Source organism: Bos grunniens, chromosome 15 (genome assembly GCF_055505025.1).
Source record: "Bos grunniens cultivar Pamir isolate PY7600 chromosome 15, Bosgru_T2T1.0, whole genome shotgun sequence".
Classification (NCBI taxonomy): domain Eukaryota; kingdom Metazoa; phylum Chordata; class Mammalia; order Artiodactyla; family Bovidae; genus Bos; species Bos grunniens.
In genome coordinates this window covers 77,935,291-77,955,887 of record NC_141179.1, presented here as the reverse complement: position 1 = coordinate 77,955,887, position 20,597 = coordinate 77,935,291, and the positions used below count along the sequence as shown (strand labels likewise).

The 20,597-nt window shown below is 48.7% G+C and overlaps 3 protein-coding genes and 1 long non-coding RNA gene across 10 annotated transcripts; 2 read left to right on the top strand and 2 right to left on the bottom strand.

Annotated features, from left to right (window-relative positions):
* The first annotated feature begins 568 nt into the window (after positions 1-568).
* On the top strand, positions 569-2,967 carry LOC147358550 (uncharacterized). Its single transcript, XR_015142397.1, has 2 exons — positions 569-740; positions 1,165-2,967. It is a non-coding gene; the product is annotated as an uncharacterized LOC147358550 (long non-coding RNA).
* On the bottom strand, positions 757-5,499 carry NDUFS3 (NADH:ubiquinone oxidoreductase core subunit S3). Its single transcript, XM_086341683.1, has 7 exons — positions 5,413-5,499; positions 5,237-5,302; positions 4,020-4,117; positions 3,664-3,813; positions 2,416-2,541; positions 2,183-2,302; positions 757-1,006 (listed from the first exon to the last, which is right to left on the bottom strand). The coding sequence occupies exons 1-7, from the start codon at positions 5,483-5,485 to the stop codon at positions 839-841; spliced, it is 801 nt and encodes a 266-aa protein (XP_086197809.1). The 5' UTR covers positions 5,486-5,499; the 3' UTR covers positions 757-838.
* A 116-nt stretch (positions 5,500-5,615) lies between these two features.
* Positions 5,616-10,313, top strand: KBTBD4 (kelch repeat and BTB domain containing 4). 4 transcript variants are annotated; one of them, XM_086341672.1, is made up of 4 exons: positions 5,616-5,660; positions 6,571-7,191; positions 8,128-8,234; positions 8,687-10,313. In XM_086341672.1, exons 1-4 carry the CDS (start codon positions 5,642-5,644, stop codon positions 9,545-9,547), a joined length of 1,608 nt encoding a protein of 535 aa, XP_086197798.1. In that variant the 5' UTR covers positions 5,616-5,641; the 3' UTR covers positions 9,548-10,313. The 4 variants fall into 4 exon arrangements, with proteins under 4 accessions (XP_086197798.1, XP_086197800.1, XP_086197799.1 ...); XM_086341674.1 differs by having other exon boundaries at positions 5,616-5,740; XM_086341673.1 differs by having other exon boundaries at positions 5,616-5,790.
* A 346-nt stretch (positions 10,314-10,659) lies between these two features.
* PTPMT1 (protein tyrosine phosphatase mitochondrial 1) lies at positions 10,660-20,079 on the bottom strand. Of its 4 annotated transcripts, none has more exons than XM_086341680.1 (4): positions 15,952-20,079; positions 15,767-15,847; positions 13,079-13,270; positions 10,660-11,087 (listed from the first exon to the last, which is right to left on the bottom strand). In XM_086341680.1, the coding sequence occupies exons 1-4, from the start codon at positions 16,330-16,332 to the stop codon at positions 11,079-11,081; spliced, it is 663 nt and encodes a 220-aa protein (XP_086197806.1). In that variant the 5' UTR covers positions 16,333-20,079; the 3' UTR covers positions 10,660-11,078. The 4 variants fall into 4 exon arrangements, with proteins under 4 accessions (XP_086197806.1, XP_086197805.1, XP_086197807.1 ...); XM_086341679.1 differs by having other exon boundaries at positions 10,660-10,994; XM_086341681.1 differs by lacking the exon at positions 13,079-13,270 and having other exon boundaries at positions 10,660-10,994.
* Between the last annotated feature and the right edge of the window lie 518 nt (positions 20,080-20,597).

The following is a 20,597-nucleotide window of genomic DNA, read 5'->3' as shown; positions in this document are numbered from 1 at the left end:
TCTAGACTGACACTCAGTCTGGCCCAGTACAGCCTGGCCCAGCCTCCAGGAAGCCCCTCAGTAGCCAAGAACAGCCACAAAGCCTGATCTTCCAGCTGCCTGGTGGGCTGGCTGAGTGGCCCCTGGACAGGCAGAGAACTCTTCCCCCTCAGGCACTCAGCCACTGGCTGAACAGACCCCAGACTGGCTGGAATGGGGAGTACTTGTTTCCTGGAGACAGATCAGCAGCTCCTGATTGTCTTTGGCCCGACTGGGACCCTCCTTTGCTTGTTTACAACATTCTCAGCTCAGACCAGACTCCAGGAAGATTCCCTTAGCCCAGGCCTGATGCGCTGTCAGGGTGCAGGACACAAGGTTCAGAATGGGCTGCAGCTCGTCCTGGTTCTGGGAACCTTGTGGCTTAAACAGGATGAGGGTGGGTGAGGGTTGCCCTATTTTCACAGGCTCTCTGGACCCATCAGCTGCCACGAGATAGTCTGCTGTGACAAAGGGCTTTCTCCAGCAGTGGCCGAGACTCCACCCCACACCCGTCCTAAGCCCTGTGAACTGTGAGAACTTTCCATTTCAGTTCCAGGATCTCTCAGAAGTATATCTAGGCGTGCAAGTTAAGCCTGTCCGCAACTGCAGTATTTAGCCCCATCGAAATAGATTCCCAGTTTGGAAGTCTCTTTAAGGGAGTCAGCAAAACCCCAGCCTGCACCTCTCTCCTCTCCTGAGTCCAAGCTTCACTTCTACTTATGGTAAGCACGCAGAAAGTGGTGAGTCTAGTAGGATTTTATTTACAGGACACTCAGTTATAGGTAAGGTGCTTTCTAGGATCCACATGCCTTCCCTGAAACTACTTGGCTTCAGGTTTCGTGTCTCCGGCTTCAAGCTTGAGACTCTCGGGGGGCTGGCGATAGGCAGGGAAAGCCTCCCACGGGCTGTTCAGATCAAACTTGCGGAACTCTTGAGCCAACTCCACCGGCTCGGCCACCACCCGCTTCACCTCATCGTCATAGCGTAACTGGAGAAGAAAAAGGCAGGCTTGAGCATTGAGGAAAGCCTGTGACAGCCACTAAAGGCCCACTTTCCCAAAGCTTTCCTCAGCCCCCTTACTCCTCTGCCCTGGACTCCTGTCCCAGCCTCTTTTAAGTCTCCATCCTCCTCTGTGTTACCCATTAGGTCACAATCCAACCACCATCTAAAACGGCCTCTACCTCAAGCTCTGCCATCACCCAGGCAGGCTTCCCAGCCTGTTACCCTACATCCTGTGCTCTGAGCTCTTCTTCCACCAGAACGGACCTTGCCCACCTATCCACATACTCCTTTTGGTGAGACCTTCGTTCTCTGACCAGGGATCAAACCCGGGCCCATGGCAGTGAAAGCATGGAAGCCTAACCACTGGACCGCCAGGGAATTCCCTCCACACACCCTATAAGTTGATGGTAAGCATTTGCCCAGGATGAGGGAGCAAGTCAGTGGCTGAAAAGAATAAACCTAAGCTGACAAGCACTTAAGTTCAGGCCTGGTGGCCTTGGCATTATCACTGCCAAGATGCAAGGTAGTAAACTTGGCACGACTTTTTCTGTTACTGGAAAATCAACAGTCGGATAAGGCGAGGACAATCAGCTGCTGCAAATGGGACCATGCTAAACATTAAGAAAACAGAAGCATCTGGGTACTGAAGAGAAAGGGCTGGATTGCCACTACCTCAACATTTCTAAAGTTACTTTGCTACGAAACCATGTATGTCTATATACAATAAACCACCTTCCTGCTAATGAGCTGCAACACGCTGCAGTGGCGAGTAAAGCACTGAATTCAAGGGCTGAAGATTTAGTGTCTTGCCTTCTCAAGAGATCCAGGCAGGGTAAAGAGACACTCCACTTTCAGACCCTGGTGACAAACTGTGTCCTGAAATCTGCCTCGGTCATTAAAATGACCATGAAAGCCATTAAAACAACGGGTGACAACAGTTGGGCATTTACAATACACCGGTTTTAAACACATCAATTAGTTTACTACAAATCTACTATTGTTAGGTGCTACTCTTGTTCCCATTTTGCATATAAGGAAACTGTCAGAGTGGAGCTCCGATAGAGTGCAGCATTGATGCTCTTAACCTACCACGATCCACTGGCCATAATTCCTGCCCAGCATCCCTACCAGTCCCTCCCTCTCATACTTCCAAGGCTCCTACCTCAACATAGCCAGACAGGGGGAAGTCTTTCCGGAAAGGATGTCCCTCAAAGCCATAGTCTGTTAGGATTCTTCTTAGATCAGGGTGGTTAGCAAAGAAGACTCCAAACATGTCCCAGATCTAGAAGAAAGAGGCGACTGGCCGTCACAGAGGCGAGGGCTGCACTGCATCCACTGAACCCGGTCTGTTTCGCAGCTGGCCCAGGTGCAGGGCCACCACGTGCGGAAACTCACCTCCCTCTCATACCAGTTGGCGGCCTTGTACACAGGCACAGAAGACTCAATGGGCGTTAGCTCGTCCGTATAGGTCTTCACACGGATCCGCGAGTTGAAGCGCAGAGAGAGCAGGTTGTAAACGATCTAGGGAGAATGGAGGGAGCCAGAGGACCAAGATGACCACAGGCTGAGGGGTCTGGGACAGAAGTCCTTGAGTGGGACCATAATGAGGGGATAAAGTTCCACCCTGTGAACCTGCCTTCTGTCCTGAAGCTCAAAACCCCAAGATGCTCCAAGACTCACAACTCCTTGCAGACGCCTAAGCAACACTAGCTCAGCCTGTCAGCATGCTTATCTCTGCTCACACTACTGGACGTCTCCCAACTCCTCCCCGCCACCCCACCCTCCATGGGACTAATACCTGCTCTCCAAATTATCATCAAGAGTCAGCACAAACTCTCTCTCTCCCTTCATAAAAGCCTTCTAGAGTGGGCTAAGTGCTCCTCCTGTGTCCTTACAACATCCCATGAATTATGTGATTACAGTAAACTGTAAAAAAATACATATCAATATGTTGAACCTGTTTTGTTTTCATAGGCTTTTCTGGAGTGTAAGTAACGGTCACTGTATCTACTTTATGGCGGTGGTTTAGTTGCTCGGTCATGTCTGACCCTTGCAGCCCCATGAGACTGCAGCTCCCCAGGCTCCTCTGTCTGTGGGGTTTCCCAGGCAAGAGCACTGGAGCGGGCTGCTATTCCCTCCCCCAACAGTACACTGTTCTCCGTGTCCTTCTCCCTCACTAGAGTGTGGGGGACTTCTGGAGGGCAGCAGGTACTGGGTGTTACTTCTCTTTCGATCCCAGGATCTGGCAAAAAGAGTAGGTGACGAGTAAACAACAACAGCTAAATGTACTGAGAATGTACTGTGTGCTAGCAACCTACCTGAACTATCTCAGTGAATACTCACAACCACCCTGTGAGGTAGGGTGGTTTCACACTTTTTAAAAATACTTATTTCGCACATAAGAAAAACTAAAGTTCAGAGAGACCAAACAAAATGTTTGAAGTCACACGGCTTATTAATGGCAAAGCTACAACTAAAACTGAAGGTCTCCCTGATTCAGAGACCCCCGTTAACTGCTGTGTTGTATTTGTTTGACCTGAACTGAAACTAAGGCGGCTACGGTTCCCACAGGCAACTGTCACCCTGAAACTGTTCTGTCCCCTTCCCTCCTTCATGCTCCAAACCTCAAATCTCCTGACTGACCTCAAAACGGTTCTGCCGGGTGGGGATGTCCACCGCTGTCAAGTCAGCCAAGGATTTGAATTGTGCGTTGCTGTGATCCCTGAGGAAAGTCAGCACTGGGATGACCCCATCAGGATGGATACAGATCTCTAACTCATTGAAGCAAGACACCTGACGACACAGAACAGGAGAGGAGAGGGAACAAAGCTACAGACGGAGCAGACAACTTCAGTTGGAATCTCCTGGTTTAAGGCAGAGAGAGAAGACCAAGTTGGGATGCAGGAGTCTGTACTTTGATTCCAGGCTGCCCACTCCCACATGCCCTGAGAACATGGCTCTTTCTTGATCCAAATCCAAACACCGGTAGTGAATATTACCTGAACTTGCTGGACATACTTGGGCAGGATTTCAGCCACATACTCTCCAAAAGCTGAGAGCTGCTTGTGGGCCACATCATTCCGTGGTCTGACAGTGGCTGGAACGAGAAGGCGTATTTTGAAAAGGAAAGTAGAAGGCAGCAGGCAGCCCTGCAGACTGAGCCCTGCTTAGTCTCTTGAGCTTGTGAGTCATGCTGTTCCCCAGTCAGGACTCCCTGTAGAACCCTGAGAAAGGTGAAGATAGAAAGTTCCTCTTCCACGGAACAGGAAGTGATGAAAACGCTGGGGAAATGCTACCTGCACGATCCATAAAGACTCACCTATTATTACAGCTGGGGTGTTTGCTTCTTCTTAAAACTACTCCACAGTTCTTCCTTTTCAATGCCTGCAATTCTGCTAAAGCAGCATGGGTCTCAGTTCTCTTACCACACTAGGAGCTCTTTCAGTGTGAGAACTAGAGCTTTTATGATTCTCTGTATCTCCTTAACATCTGGCTCATAGTAGGTTCTCAAACTAAGAACTTCAGGGCTGAAAAGTCCTCACAGATTATGTAGTTGAAACCTTTTTTTTTTGGCACAGACCAGGAAACTGAGGCCCAGAAAGGGGGAAATATCAGGTCTCCTGATTCTCAGGCGGCTTATGTTGACTGGAACTTATCTCCATACGCTCATTCGTGCCACACTAAATCACTGGAGCGACTACAAATCATAGGCTGCAGAGTAATTGTTTTCTGCGCCTTTGGCAGCAGGCAGGTCTGCTTTATCACTTACTAGTGCTGTGATCCTGGTCAACCTCTCTGAACTGTTTCCTACTCTACCGTATAAGAGCATAATACTATCTACCTCGTAAGATTGTTGTGGGAACTATGATCATTCATTAATCGCTTAGCAAGGTGCCTGGCATACAATAAGCACTCAATTAACATGAGCTACTATTATAACAGGGCTCAGAGGCCCAGAGTTTATGCTTCTCATTTTAAAGAGCTTACAGTTTAATCAAGACAGAGAGACAGAAATGGACAAGCGGCAACAGGGCCGTAACAGGCCCAAGGACACAAGAAGGACGCGTGCAGTCAGCTCTCCAAGGACAAGCAAAGGCTTGCCGGGAGGACGCAGAGAAGGACGGGCCAGGACAAGGGCAAAGCAAGCATCTGACAAAGGGAATGAACGCGGCCCCGCCTGCAGTCCCGAGAAGGGCCCGGTCTCGCACATACTCACGGCGCGTGTCGGCCGCAGAGCTTTCCCGCCTCACGGGCAGCAACAGCACCGAGGGTCTCCCGGCCACTGCATGGGAAGACAGAGACACTGAGGCGCAGGATGAGGCCTGAGGGACTCCCTCCGCTGGGCGCGTCGCCGCTCCTGCCCCGGGCCTCAGCCGGCTGCCCACTGGTCACCTCTGGCCGGCGCCGCGGACCCCACGAGCCTCTGCCAACAACCCCGAGCCGCCGCCACCACCGCCGCCGCCATGTTTCCCGGATGTACACCAGCCCCCCCCCCCCCCGAGGCCAGGCCCGTAGGACACGGACCCCCCAAGGGAACGGACCGGAAGCGGAAGTGTGCATCAGACGTTCTTCCGGGCGGACGCGGGGCCAGAAGCAGAGGTTCCAGGTTCCGGGCTTCGGAATGAAAGGAGGGAAGGCAGGTGAGAAAGCAAAGCCCGCAGGTGGGGAGACCGTGAGGCGAATGCCGCCCTAGCTTGGTGTGACAGAGGCTGGAGAGAAGGCAAGGATCCTAAAGAACCAGTCGGATGAGAGGAGAAGAAGGGACGAGAGGTCTGGGTTCCACATTCCACACCCCTCCCCCGCTCCCTGAGCTAAGCTTTTGCTGAGGGCCGGCGGGCCAGGCTAGGGGGAGGGGAAGAGAAGAACGGTTTCCCTGGCGACCGTTTCCCGGGCGACTCCAGGTGGAGCGGGGACACTGCACGTGGCGATGGGCCGCCTCTGGCCCCTTGCCGGAGAAGGATCGAGCTCCGTCTCGCGTTCTGGACGAAGCCTTGGGGAGTCATTAGGGCGAGCAGGGAAGTGCCAGGGAGAGGCTCAGAAAAGAGCAGATGGGGAGCTGAGAGATGTCCCAGGCTGAATCTTATATTGTAAGGTCTGGATTCCCTGCGCCAGGGAAGAGGAGCCTGGCTGCAAGGACGTAGGGGTCTTCTTGTCGGGTTCTGCTGCCTGGAGCCTCCACACGTTTTATGTCCAGGGCTTATTTGGTTGGACTTTTTAAAATGACAGGCTTCCTCCAGTCCCTTGCTCTCATATGTTGACCTGAATACCAAGCCTCTTGTTACATCATGGAAAAGGGGTTCTCTGTGTTTTCTCAGGGAAATACCTCGCGTAGGAAATCTTGATTTTATTAGGTATGTGATGTCACTGTGAGAGAATGAGCCCAGCTTTGGTTCAGGGGGATCATCAGAGTTGTCATTAGCAGGGCCAGGACTAAGGCTAATCTGGGTTGACGGTGCCCTCCTCCCTTTTCCCTTCTCTCTCCCTGAATTGGACAGTTAGATTCATAGACTGTGGCTTCCTTCAGTTACTCAAGGTGGTGTTGTTTTACAGACAGCTGGCAGAGAGAGAAGTTGGCTACCACCATGGAATCACCAGAGGAACCTGGAGCATCCATGGATGAGAACTACTTTGTGAACTACACTTTCAAAGATAGGTCACACTCAGGCCGTGTGGCCCAGGGCATCATGAAACTGTGTTTGGAGGAAGAGCTCTTTGCTGATGTCACCATCTCCGTGGAAGGACGGGAGTTTCAGCTCCACCGATTGGTCCTCTCGGCTCAGAGCTGCTTCTTCCGGTCCATGTTCACTTCCAACCTGAAGGAGGCTCACAACCGGGTGATTGTACTGCAGGATGTCAGCGAGTCTGTCTTCCAGCTCCTGGTTGATTATATCTACCACGGGACCGTGAAACTCCGAGCGGAGGAGCTGCAGGAGATTTATGAGGTGTCAGACATGTATCAGCTGACGTCTCTCTTTGAGGAATGTTCTCGGTTTCTGGCCCGCACAGTGCAGGTGGGCAACTGCCTGCAGGTGATGTGGCTGGCAGATCGACACAGTGATCCTGAGCTCTACACCGCTGCCAAGCACTGTGCCAAGGCCCACCTGGCCCAGCTGCAGAGCACAGAGGAATTTCTTCACTTGCCCCACCATCTACTCACCGATATCATCTCGGGTAAGCAGAGGGAGAGGGAACGTCATGCCTAGCTGCATGGGTGTGTGACGTCCGCTGAAAGTTCTCCTTTAGGACAAGGGTATCCTCAGACTCCTGGTGCTAGTTTACATTATTATTCTTGATAAGAGTTTACTTAGATATCTTCTGAGAGAGAGCTTGAGTTTACATTTAGTAGTTAATGTCAGAGACAGGCCCTTCCAGAGGAAGAGCTTAGGAAACCAAAGCAGCGTTCCACATTATATGCAAATATTGAATTAAAAAAAAAGCTGCACTTAGCCACGAAAGGTAGTGAGGAGCTACCTGCATTTATATTCTAACCTTTCTTGTGCATCAGTGTTCTCTTCTATACTTGGCACGTGTTTGTGGGACTGGTTACCTGAGTAAACTGACAGTGAGTCAAGATAGTTAGGGGCTTCCCAGGTGGCACAGTGGTTAAAAAAAAAAAAAATCCACCTACCAATGCAGGAGACGCAAGAGACGTGGATTTGATCCCTGAGCTGGGAATATCCCCTGGAGTAGGAAATGGCAACCCACTCCAGTATTCTTGCCTGGAAAATCCCGTGGACAGAGGAGCCTGGCGGACTACAGTCCATAGGGTTGCAAAGAGTCAGACACCTAAATAAGAAGCTTCTCAAGTGACTGGCCAACTTTTAGGAAACAGTGCTAACCCTGCAAGTGAGGTATAACTGTACTTCAAGTGTGAGCTTTGTAGCCTAGTAGATTGCTTCCATGGCAAATAGGAGAATATCAAGTCATCCATTTTGATTAAGGAAAAAAACAGGGCAATTTTAGGTTAATTTCTCATACACACACATACATATATATACATGGTGGTAGTCTAACAAAGAGATTCACATTTTTGAAGCCACTGACTCTAAATTTCCCTTGTGGATCCTCAGACTGCCATTGACCATACCTTTCCTCTGACTCTTGCAGATGGAGTTCCATGTTCCCAGAACCCAACAGAGGCAATAGAAGCCTGGATCAATTTTAATAAAGAAGAAAGAGAGGCTTTTTCAGAGTCACTCAGGACTAGCTTGAAGGTAAGGCAGATTTCTTTAGGGTTGGGACACCATACTATCCATGCATTCCAGCCATCTATCAGCTTGGCCTCTTTGATGGCTGGCAAGTAAGTCTCTGGCTTAAAGCTGATAAGAGCTGGGGTGGAGGATATGTATATGAGCCTAGAAGCCAGCAGCCTCTGGGCTCCAAAGCTCCTTGAGAGAACTACTTTCATCATTGCATTAATGACCAAAGCACTAACTCGTCATAGTTACAAAGAAAGCTGGGAGGATGAGTGTAACAGGTTTTCTCTCCCAACATAAGGTGTCTGAAAGACAGTGGTCAGAGGAGAGTCAGGGTGACACACAGTAGCTAGAAGGGGTGGGTCAGAGCAGGATCCAGGGTGTGGCCCAGGACGCAAGGGTGTGCGTCTCAGCTGCGCCTTTAGCCTCGAGCTGCTAGACACCATTTATAACTTTAATTTCGCCAATAGGAAATTGGGGAGAATGTACACATTTACCTGATCGGGAAAGAGCCCTCTCGTGCCCACTCGTTGGCTGTGTCCTTGCACTGTGCGGAGGATGGCTCCATTAGTGTCAGTGGCCAAAACAGCCTGTGCCACCAGATCACAGCAGCCTGCAAGCATGGCGGGGACTTGTACGTGGTGGGAGGGTCCATCCCGCGGCGCATGTGGAAGTGCAACAACGCCACCGTGGACTGGGAGTGGTGTGCACCTTTGCCCCGAGACCGACTCCAGCACACCCTGGTGTCTGTGCCAGGGAAGGACGCCATATATTCCCTGGGTGGCAAGACGCTGCAGGACACCCTCTCCAACGCAGTCATCTATTATCGGGTGGGTGATAATGTCTGGACTGAGACCACCCAGCTGGAGGTGGCTGTGTCAGGGGCCGCCGGTGCCAACCTCAACGGGATCATCTACTTACTGGGGGGGGAGGAGAATGACCTGGACTTCTTTACCAAACCGTCCCGACTCATCCAGTGCTTTGACACAGAGACAGACAAGTGCCACGTGAAGCCCTATGTGCTGCCCTTCGCGGGCCGCATGCACGCGGCTGTGCATAAGGACCTGGTGTTCATCGTGGCCGAGGGGGACTCCCTGGTGTGCTACAACCCCCTGCTAGACAGCTTCACCCGGCTTTGCCTTCCCGAGGCCTGGAGCTCTGCCCCGTCCCTCTGGAAGATCGCCAGCTGTAACGGGAGCATCTATGTTTTCCGGGACCCATATAAAAAAGGGGATGCCAACACCTACAAGCTTGACCCTGCCACTTCAGCTGTAACTGTCACCAGAGGCATTAAGGTGCTGCTGACCAATTTGCAGTTCGTGTTGGCCTAAGGCTGTTGAGGGCAGGAGCGGCTGGCGTTTGCCCTCCCTCCTTCCAGCACCTCCCCATCCAAACTCAAAAGTCCCCCGAGGCCCCCCAACTGGGGTATTATGTTACTTTCTGATACATGTTAGAAAAGCAGCGCCACAGCCCTTCCCTGAACTCCTAAAAGAGAGTTCTGTCTGGGGCTTTTTAGACTGCTGCTGCTCACCGGCTGCTAGAACTGAGAGTAGGCCAGCCTGTTCGCCACCCCCTTGTAATCTTGAGCCTCACTCACTACAGATGGCTTAGAGCCAGCCTCTTCTCCACCCCTAGGCACAGCCTCCCCTCTCTACCTGATCAATGTTAAATAGAAGCACCCCTGATCCTGGGACAGAAGGAAAGATGCCCAGTCTCCGTTTTGTTTTTTTTTTTTTTGTAGCCTGCAAAGTGGCTCGTTGGTCATTTTCCCACAAAGAATTAGGTGTTAGAGTTCTCCTTCAGGTGTTGCTTGGAAAAAATGGACTAAACCGAAGGTGTCCTTCACCAGCAAGAGTCTACCCTAGAATTCAGGATGTGCCGTCCATTGTTTTTCATCTCTCCGTCAGAATATGTACACTTTGGTTTTATTTTTGGCTTATTCCAAGGAGTAAGCCAGAAAGAAGTAGAAAGGATTATTTCTGGTTAATAGCAGAAACTTTTTTCAAACTCAAATATATAAGGTCACTACTCTTTTAAAAGCTCTAAGATAAATCAAGAGCTAGGAACTGTTCACACAAATAAAAGTTTTTGAAGGGATATGTGTGTGTTTTGAATTCTCAAGGGGTGACTTCCTGAGGGGAACTGACTACATCCCCATACACTTCTAAGTCGCAACACTGACCGAATCCCGCGCTTCCTTTGCTACACACAGGACGACTGCGCCAACCCGAGGACAGCCACGGAAGGCCAGTGGGTTAGCGTTCCGACGGTGGGAAAGAGCCGGGGCTGCATATTTCTCTGCCCTTCTCCTAGTGTTAAACGTCTTTGAGTTACGGGGCTAAGTATTAGGCACAACATCAGGTGCACGACAGGCTTCTTTGATCTTATAAACCCTCAGCCTGGTCCCATTTCCCCATGCCCCATGAACAGAAGCCACATGAAATCTAGCCACACAACAGTGTTATTTCAGGAAAATGAAACAAGACAAAGGGAGCAAAATTAACCCCCACTTAGCACATTTCCTTATGTCAAGTCTGGGCTTAAGCCCCCTTGGTCCTGTTAAGCACTTTCATTCTGTAGGAAGCAGTGCTGTGTTGCATTCTTCCTGATCCACCTGTGTCATGTCAGGGGTGTGTGATGAATCTCCGTCTTGGCCGCCCCTGCAGTGGTCACCTTGTGGAACTCTTTGAGAACTTCTAGCTGGCCAGGTCTGATGTAGATGTGGGACCGGATCTTGGTGATGGCTCTTATGGCCTCCTCTGGAGTCCAGTGGTACACCTGAAGTGCAGGGTTGGGAAGTCAGACAAAGGAAGGAGCAGGTGTTAAGGGGTCCTTGACCTGATAACCGGTGCTCAAGGGCTCTCAGTATTTCTTTAAAAACAGAAACAGAAACCATGAGCCACATATTACAAGTGGGAGAACACTTTAGCCCCTCAGCCAGCCAGTCCCACAATTCTGTGCAGCAGGCTGGTGGGTTGAGGAGACACAAGTCAGTCTTTCTACCTAATTCTTGTTCTGCCAAACCCTGGAAAATTAGGAGGTTGAACACATGAAGCTGAGGTCCTAAATTCACGCGGGCCTAGGCCTACTAAATACCCTCTCTGAGCTAGGCTGTTGGTTACAAGAGTTTCCTGGAAAGAGTACACAATTGATGTCATAACTTGTCACTGTGGCTAGAAGAGTACTTTTAAAATTTTTCGAGGAGGGCTATCTTCACGTCCTCAAGATACTTATTTGTTCAGAACGCAACAGAACCAAGAAAGTAGATTTTTAGTCTGCTGGTTCAATTCTCACTTGGCCCAAAATATCTCCTGACAGCCAGTTTCCAGCAAAACAGACTCCTAATGACCAAAGCTTTAGTATTGTTAAATCATATATTCACCAGGCCACAGTACCACAAGGCCAGGCCGTTAAATCATATATTCACCAGGCCACAGTAACACAAGGCCAGGCCGTTTATCTTTACATTTCCTTTTACCTTAAACTATCTAAATTAGTCAGGGCTCTTCAGGGGCCTCACAGGTAAGAAAAATGAGCTGGGGTGTGTAACAGGAAATGATGGACTAGAGAGTGCTGGCTTCTAAATGTTTTTAAAAGCATCTCCGCTGCCAATCATCAAACTGATAGGCAAAATTCTGCTGGAGCCACTGTTTCTAGAAACTAATAACCAGGACTGTGCTCTGAAATACTTAACAAGATGTGAATCCTCTAGAGCCATGATCAGCACTGTTCTCTACAGCACTGTATTTCCTGACGGACCGTTTATAACAAATGTTTCTAGCCTTTCGCTTGTATTAACATCCTTTGCAATTCCATTCTTTGCCTGCTCCAGGTCAGTGTTTGACGTAGTTCTTATTTGAGTTTTGTAACACATTTAGTTTGAGAAATTGAGCATTGGAGAGGGTCACCCACTTTTGCCTAAGGTCACACAGGTGGCAAGTTGCAGCCTGTCTGCAAATTTCAGATGTTTTCCACCTCCCAATGGCCTAAGATTGGGAACGCGACTCCTTCCAGCAAGGTCCGCCAGTAGATTGGAGAGCTGCTGTACAGGGGACCAGTCCATTCCCTGGTGGCCCAGTGGTAAAGAATCCACCTTCCAATGTAGGCAATGTGGATGCGCTCCCAGTTGGGGAACTAAGATCCCACGTGCTGCAGGGCAGCTAAGCCCACCCTGCAACAAGAGAAGCTCGTGAACTACAATGTAGACCCAGCACAGCCAAAATAAAGAGGGACTTCCTTGGGGGTACAGTGGTTTAGAATCCACCAGACAATGCTGGGGACATGGGTTTGATCCCTAGTTCGGGAAGATTCCACGTGATGCAGAGCAACTAAGCCCAAGAGCCACAGCTATCGAGCCTGCGCTCTAGAGCCCGGGAGCTACAACTACCGAAGCCCCTGGAGCCTAGTGCCTGTGCCTGCGGACTAAGTCGCTTCAGTCGTGTCCGACTCTTTGCGACCCCATGGACTGTAGCCTGCCACGCTCCTCTGACCATGGGATTCTCCAGGCAAGGATACTGGAGTGGGTTGCCATGCCCTTCTCCACGGGATCTTCCCGACCCAGGGATCGAACCCAGGTCTCTTAATGTCTCCTGCACTGGCAGGTGGGTTCTTTACCACTAGTGCCACCTGTGAAACCCAAGTACAGTGTACAGCGTCCAGTGCCTGTACTCGGCAATAAAAAAGAAGCCGCCACAGTGAGAAACGTGTGCACCTCGATGGAAGAGTAGCCCCCGCTCACAGCAATTGGAGAAAGCCTGCAGTCGGCAGTGAGGGCCCAGTGCAACCAAAAGATAAAAATTTAAAAATAATAAAATAAAAATCAGATTGCTTTTAGAAACAATGGGGGAGAAGAGGGCACCTACCTGAATGAGATACGCGGCCACCATAGTGGCGCTCCTGGAGCGCCCGGCCTTACAGTGCACATAGACAGAATGGCCTAGCGACTGGTGCCTGATGGTAAACCGGACTCCCTTCTGGAGGTTAGCCAGGGTTGGGACCCCAGTCATGTCTACCGTGCTGAGCCGCAACTGCTCCACTCCTGCTTTCTCCCACTCCTGGGGCCAGGTCCGCCAGCACAGAAAAGAAAATGAAAAACGCCTGATGTGAGTGGCAGGAAGAGGCAGTCCCGTGAGGCAGCAAAGCAACAAGGAAGGTTCACGGTGTATGGTAATATATGCGGTATACTGTTGGCCTAAAAAGAAACTTCTTTCAGAAATGTCTTTAAGATAACTGACTTACATGGTCTTTCATCAAACAACAGCAATGCTTCTGAGTTAGAATTATGTCCAAGATTTACAGCGTTCTTAGTATTTGAATCTTTAGCGACAAAACACAAACTGTATAAAATTCATCGATGAAAGCTGCGTAAACAGTTTTTTTGCATGACCTTGGTGCTTGTGCAGTGATCCAGCTGCAGGGTTCGACTACTACATTTTGCAAGGCCTTCTATTTCTCTGCCCGTAAGTATTCTCTTTTTTACCACTTTTTTGGAGAGGGGTATGTGGTAGAAAATAAGAGTTATTTTAAAATTAAAATAACGTACCTACTTTTGTTTTTGCTTAGAAGGAAGAAAAGAATCAACAGAAGAAATAAGGCCTCTGGCAAACTGGGTAACTTTTTTATTTTTTGCCTTAAGACTTGAGGTAGACTTTTTGTTATTAATCTCTTTAGCAAATCAGACACATGACTGAATGAAGGTCAACGTATTATACAGCTAACGAAATTAACCAAAAACAGCTAAATCTGGCAGTGTGTGTTTACACATCAATTACATCAAACACTTGGGGAGCCTGCTACATCAGATCAGATCAGATCAGATAGTCACGTTCTTAGGCCGTGATTTAAAGTTCCTGAGTCAGAATCTCTTAGGGGTTGTACCTAGGAATGTGCTGTCTTAACAGACAGCTGGATAATGCTTCCCTGGGGCTTCCCTGGGGCTCAGAGAGTAATGAATCTGCTGCAATACAGGAGTCAGTCAGTTCAGTTCAGTCGCTCAGTCGTGTCTCTTTGTGACCCCATGGACTGCAGAACACCAGGCTTCCCTGTCCATCACCAACTCCCGGAGCTTGCTCAAACTTATGTCCATCTAGTCAGTGATGCCATCTAACCATCTCATCCTCTGTCATCCCCTCCTCCTCTTGCCTTTAGTCTTTCCCAGCATCAGGACTTTTCCAATGAGTCAGTTCTTCGCATCAGGTGGCAATGCAGGAGACCCGGGTTCAATCCCCCGTCAGGAAAATCCCCTGAAGGAAACAGCAAACAACTCCAGTCTTCTTGCCTGGAGAATTCCATGGACAGAGGAGCCCGGTGGGCTATAGTCCACGAGATTGCAAAGAGTTGGGCATGACTGAGTTACTAACACCACTACCACTAGATAATGCTTAGCCATATTAAAACATCAGAACCATTGCCTTGGAGATTTATTTTCTCTAGGCTAGTGAGAGAAGATAGCAGATCTTGATGCCTCACACCCAGAGACCAAGCACTTTCTGTGGCTTGCTCCACAGGACCGACCACACTGAGGCTAATAACACATTTTGGCTACTAACTTCTGAGATTCTGTGGCAAAGTTCTGTGGGAAATCCAAGGAATTGCTATCTGTTCTTTAAAAATGTATGCCATCACTGATCAATAGATTTTAAATGTGAGTCACAATTAGTTTTTTAGATTTCAAAAAAGATCTATGGTTTGAAATAACTGCGTGTTCATTAGGCTCTATCAGTACCGTAAACAGGGAAGATAATTGTGCAGTGCTAATAGAAGTCAAACACTAGAAAGACAGGGCAACACCTAATAACCATCATGAAGAGTTCCACTAAAAAACCACTCACATCTAATGAAAACTAGGTTTTAGGCTTGAACTTCATTTATGACCATGCTTTGGAGTTCCACTATCATCTCTAACATATAAGTGAAATTCCCTCGAATAAAAACCAAATGAATTCTATGCAGTTTTTATAAAGAGTTTTATGATACAGTTATCAGAGATTGGGGGTAGCTTTCCTTTTTACAGTTTATAGGGCCTTCGTCTTGAATATCTAACAGTGACGGATCCATACTTAGTGCTCATTAAGTGTTGAACGAATGAAAGCAAGGCAGAGAAAAGTTGCCTTTCAGGACTTCCCTCGTGGTCCAATGGTTAGGACTCTGCTCTTCCAGCTGCAGGGGTCGCAGGTTTGATCCCTGATTGGGGAACTAATATCCCACAGGCCGCAAGGCGTAGCCAAAAAAGAAACGTTGCCTTTCAAGTTTGGTTACTGATGTGAGTTACCAAACCGAGAATATACGTGTGCAGAAAGGAGTAATCAAAGTTGGGCAACTCTACTGTGAAATACCTTTCACATCAATTTCTAATTCACAAATTAGATTCTACCCCCATTCAGCCGCAAGACCAGCTCCTCAGAGGCAAAAAAAAAAAAAAAAAGCCTGGGACGCCCGTGTCTGGGGCAAGGTCACCTACAGCACAGCCTCCCCCCAACCTCCTCCGGGCTCGCCCAGACCCCGGAGTGGTAGAGCGGTGGCAGGCGGGGCGCCGGGCCCCGGAGCCTCACCTTGGAGGAGTTGCACAGGAACCTCGTCTCATACTCCTCGTTCATGGTGATCACCCCGCGCACGTTCTCGTCCTGGACCAGCTGCCGAGGCAAAGAGGGGGCTCAGAAAGGGGCGGGCGGCCGAGGCCCGGGCGGCGCTCGCCGGGCTCGCAGGCCCTGCCGCGGCCCGGCCCGGCCCGGCTCACCCGGCGCGTCATGCTCCGCAGCGGCAGCGCGCCCAGCAGCACGGTGGAATCGATGCGGTGGTACCAGTCGCGGTGCGCCCGGCCGGGCATCTTCCCGCGGAACACTGTGTAGAGCAGCGTCGGGTAGTAGAGCACCCGGGCCAGACCGGCCTCCAGCAACGTGCCGGCCGCCATCCCTGCCCAGCCGGCGCGGCGCAGCGGCGACCCGCCCACCGCCGGGCAGGAAGCGGGCGACCGCGGGCCGGGCCAGGGGGGCGGCGAGGCGGCCGCGGCCCCCAGTGAGGACGACCCGGCCGGCGCGGGCCTCTCGAGCGTCGCGACCTCGGGCCCGGCCCCCGGGGAGTCGCCGGGACCGCCGGGGGCCCCCGGGACCCACACCATGGCTCGGGAGGAGGGGCCGCCGGCCGCCAGGGGGAGGGACCCTGGCTTCCCGGGCGGGAAAGGGGGCCCCGGGCCGAGGGAGGGCCCGTCCCGTGGACCCGAGGTTGGGAGTCTACCGCGTGTGGGGAACTGTGACCCCGGCCTGTGGCTAGTGAGCCCCCGCCTCCCGAGGGAGGGGCTGTGACTCCAGTGGGGGGTGGGGGGCCCTGACCCCTGCGGGTGGAACTGTGACCCCGGCCAGTGAGCCTGGGGCACCTTCGCCAACCACCGGCCAGACCGAGGGGACGGTGACCCCACCGAAGGGCGGGACAGGACCGGGAAGAGGCTCTCTGCCAGGGAGTCCAGAGCTCAGAGCCGAAGGGATAGTAAGGAGAGGGGCCTGATCAAATAAGGGACCTGGGTTCGTCCGGCCCTTCCCACCACATCCCCACATCTGCCTGAAGTCCTGGCTCCCGCCTCCTAACTAAACTGCAGTAAGTATGTGTGTGTGTGTATATGTACATAGTGAAAAATAGATATCAGTTGAGTTCAGTCGCTCAGTCGTGTTCGACTCTTTGCGACCCCATGGACTGCAGCCCGCCAGGCCTCCCTGTCCATCCCCAACTCCCGGAATTTACTCAAACTCATGTCCATTGAGTCGGTGATGCCATCCAACCATCTCATCCTCTGTCGTCCCCTTCTCCTCCCGCCTTCAATCATTCCCAGCATCAGGGTCTTTTCAAATGAAAAATAGATATAAGTGATATCTGCTCTATTTATGAAAATATATTAATATTAAAAATATTATCGTAGGTACTTTTCTGGCGATCTAGTGGTTAAGACTCTGTGCTCCCAGGGCAAGGAGCGCCAGTTCCATCCCTGTCAGGGAAATAAGATCCCACAGCCTTGCATAGGCTAGACCAAAAATTAAATAAATAGAGGTTTAAAAATATATATATTATGATAAACATAAAACCTACAACCTACAAGTAAGCAAGAGGAATAGTTGTCACACTGATTATTTATAGTTAAATAGCACTCTGAAAAGTACATCTTGTGCTTTTTTTCCTCGCTCAGTCATGTCCCACTCTTTGCTACCTGTGGACTGTAGCCCACCAGGCTTCTCCGTCCATGGCATTCTCCAGGCAAGAATACTGGAGTGGCTCGGCATTTCCTTCTCCACATCTTGTGCTTTTTAAAACAGCTTATCTCCTACTACAAATGACACATGTGAATAACAACTGGAACATACAGGAAAGCAGAATTTAATCACCCGTAATCCTACCACCTCAAACACATTTTTTTCTTCCAACTTTCTTTTCATGTGGTATCATTAAATTTTTTATAACAGTTTTATTGAGATATAATTCACATACCATACAATTTATGCATTTAAAGTGTACAGTTCAATGGCTTTTAGTATATTTGCAGTTGTACAACCATCACCACAATCAATTGTAGAATACTTTCATCATCTCCCAAAGAAACCCTATGCCCATTAGAATAATCACTCCGTGTTTTCCCTCAACACACTAGGCCTTGGTACTCATTCGTTTACTTTCTGTTTCTGTATACACGTTTTTCTATCCAAGCACGGAGTTTTGGAGTCATATAACAGTGCTATGTGATTTACGTACACCATTTAAAAAATCAGCGGTGTCATTTTGGTGAAATTTTGTGTCACTGTGTTCGTTCGTTCGTTCGTTTTGGCTGCTGCCATGGGGTGTGTGGGATCTTATTTCCTTGACCAGAGATGGAGCCCACGCCTCACTGCAGTGGAAGCCCAGAGTCAAGCACTGAGCCACCAGGGAAGTCCGCATAAGCACTTTCAATATTACTACCTTATTTTTATCATTTATAACGAACCTAATTACGATACCATAATGTGATCATTCTATTCTTAGATATTCAGGATAATTCCACATTTGTATTATAAAACATTTTCAACATGAAATTTTTTTCTACTTTTTTTTATATTTAGAATTACTATATTAGGATAGGTTCCTAAAAGTGGAATTACTGTGTCAAAAGATAGTTTACAAGTTTTGCTCTATATAAAGTATATAACCTGAAAAGTTTCATCCTTACCCCCAAACCCACTCTTCAGAAATACAGATTTTTACATGCATATCTTTTTCTAACATTTTGTGATGAACCTTTTCATAATAAAAAATTAAATAGATTCAACAGGGAAAATTCATATAATCACTATCCAAACTCAACAATTAGCATTTTATTGTTTGTTTTATCACATTCATCCACTAATCCTTTTTGCTACATTGAGACTATATATATTTTATAAAAATTGACTCATCCTATACCTATTGTTCTATTTCCTGCTTTTTACACTCAACATTATTTGTAAGTATTATGTCAATAGAGATAGATGTACATTTTCTTCATTCTTTTCAGATGTACATCATATTCCAATATATGGATTCCCATTCAATTAAAAAATATTTATTGAGTGTCCTATATATTCCAAACAATATTCCAATACTTAGGATATGTCAGTGGACAATATCAGTGAAGATTTCTGTTCTCTCTTGCCTTTCCTGTATGAACTATATTTTGGGGTAACCAAATACCTCCAGTTGGTGAGGGAAAGTTATTTACAGCAGACTTCCTGTAAATGCATATGGAAGGAATAATGAAATTAGAAACTCAGGATTGTGCATTTTAGCCAATAAATGTGGAAGGAAAGACAGGATTAGAAAGACAGCATTTTGCAATTTCTAGTGAAATAATTGATACTGTCAATGGTCACCAATGTATAAAAGCATGAGATAAGGTGATGATACGAAACTTTACCATGGACGGATCAGGCTGATTTACCTGAACCACAGATACATCTCTGCATTGCTGAAATCAGGACAACCTACCTGAACATCACATTTCCAGATGTAATGCAGTGTGATGCTCACACCACCAACCTCAAAAAAGTCAAGCCTGACTTTTACCAGGCCTCTAGGGCTAAAGTTCATTTATAGGAGATGTAGGTGATAAGGCCTTCCCAGGTTGCACAGTGGTGAAGAATCCGCCCACAATGCAGGAGACCCAAAAGACGCTCCTTTGATCCCAGGATCAGAAAGATCCCCTCGACTCCAGTGTTCTTGCCTGGAAAATTCCATGGACAGAGGAGCCTGGTGGACTATAGTCCATGGGATCACAGTCAGACATGACTGAGCGCGCGCGCGCGCACACACACACACACACACACACACACACACAGGTGATAGAAAAGTGAAAGTGAAAGTTGCTCAGTCCTGTCTGACTCTGACGCCATGGTCTCTACAGTCCATGGAATTCTCCAGGCCAGAATACTGGACTAAGTAGCTTTTCCCTTCTCCAGCGGAATCTTCCCAACTCAGGGATCTAACCCAGGTCTCCCGAATTGCAGGCAGATTCTTTACCAGCTGAGCCACAAGTGAAGCACTGGAGTGGGTAGCCTATCCCTTCTCCAGCAGATCTTCCCTACCCAGGAATCGAACCAGGGTCTCCTGCATTGCAGGCAGATTCTTGACCAACTGAGCTATCAGGGAAGCCCTAGGTGGTAGAAGGGTAAGTGATGTAATCATAGGGGAGCAACAGACAAATCCAGAATTTGGGACACTTGGCAGGAACAGCTGACTCAGTTTCTTCAACAAGTCAAAAACTTGAAAAAAAGGGGGAGAGGGGAGTATAACGGATTCACTTTGCTGTATACCTGAAAATAATATGTTTGTAAATCAACTATACTCCAATGAAAATTAAAAAAAAAAAGAATGAGAGAGCAGCTACCTCAGATTAGGAGTCCTAGAGGCAAGACAACCAGAAGTAAACACTTAAGCCATTTAGATCCTAATTCAAATGAATCAGCTATTAAAAGTCATTTTTCGAAATGACGAGACAATTGATTATGGACTGAAATAATACCAAAGAATGACTGCTAACTTGTTAATGTCATCATGGCATTGTTACAATGTAAGAAAATGGTCTCTAAATATATTGACTACATGCTTACGGAAGTGAGTAGAAATAGATGACACGTGTGGGACTTGCCTCAAAAGACTGCACCAAGGAAAAAAGACGGATTAGACAAATATGGCAAAATATGAACCATTGTTGAGTCAGAGTAACATTCTTTAAAATTTTGTTAGTTTATGTTTATTTTGGGCTGTTCTGGGTCTTCTCTGCTGCCCGGGCTTTTCTCTGGTTGTGGTCGGTGGGGGTTACTCTCCAGCTGTGGTGTGCGGGCTTCTCCTGTTGCAGAGCATGGGCTCTAGGGGCTTCAACAGCTGCAGCTG

Excerpts from the sequence above, each read along its gene's own strand:
- NDUFS3 (XM_086341683.1), bottom strand. The coding sequence starts at position 5,485 with ATGGCGGCGGCGGTGGTGGCGGCGGCTCGGGGTTGTTGGCAGAGGCTC. Across the intron at positions 2,542-3,663 it reads CCCGGCAGAACCGTTTTGAG|ATCGTTTACAACCTGCTCTC; the intron begins GTCAGTCAGGAG and ends CATTCTCCCTAG. Across the intron at positions 2,303-2,415 it reads CCAACTGGTATGAGAGGGAG|ATCTGGGACATGTTTGGAGT; the intron begins GTGAGTTTCCGC and ends TCTTTCTTCTAG.
- KBTBD4 (XM_086341673.1), top strand. The coding sequence starts at position 5,766 with ATGAGAGGAGAAGAAGGGACGAGAG. Across the intron at positions 5,791-6,570 it reads AGGAGAAGAAGGGACGAGAG|ACAGCTGGCAGAGAGAGAAG; the intron begins GTCTGGGTTCCA and ends GTTGTTTTACAG. Across the intron at positions 7,192-8,127 it reads ACTCACCGATATCATCTCGG|ATGGAGTTCCATGTTCCCAG; the intron begins GTAAGCAGAGGG and ends TGACTCTTGCAG.
- PTPMT1 (XM_086341679.1), bottom strand. The coding sequence starts at position 16,332 with ATGGTGTGGGTCCCGGGGGCCCCCGGCGGTCCCGGCGACTCCCCGGGG. Across the intron at positions 15,848-15,951 it reads TGCGGAGCATGACGCGCCGG|CTGGTCCAGGACGAGAACGT; the intron begins GTGAGCCGGGCC and ends TTGCCTCGGCAG. Across the intron at positions 10,995-13,078 it reads TGGCCGCGTATCTCATTCAG|GTGTACCACTGGACTCCAGA; the intron begins GTAGGTGCCCTC and ends CCTGCACTTCAG.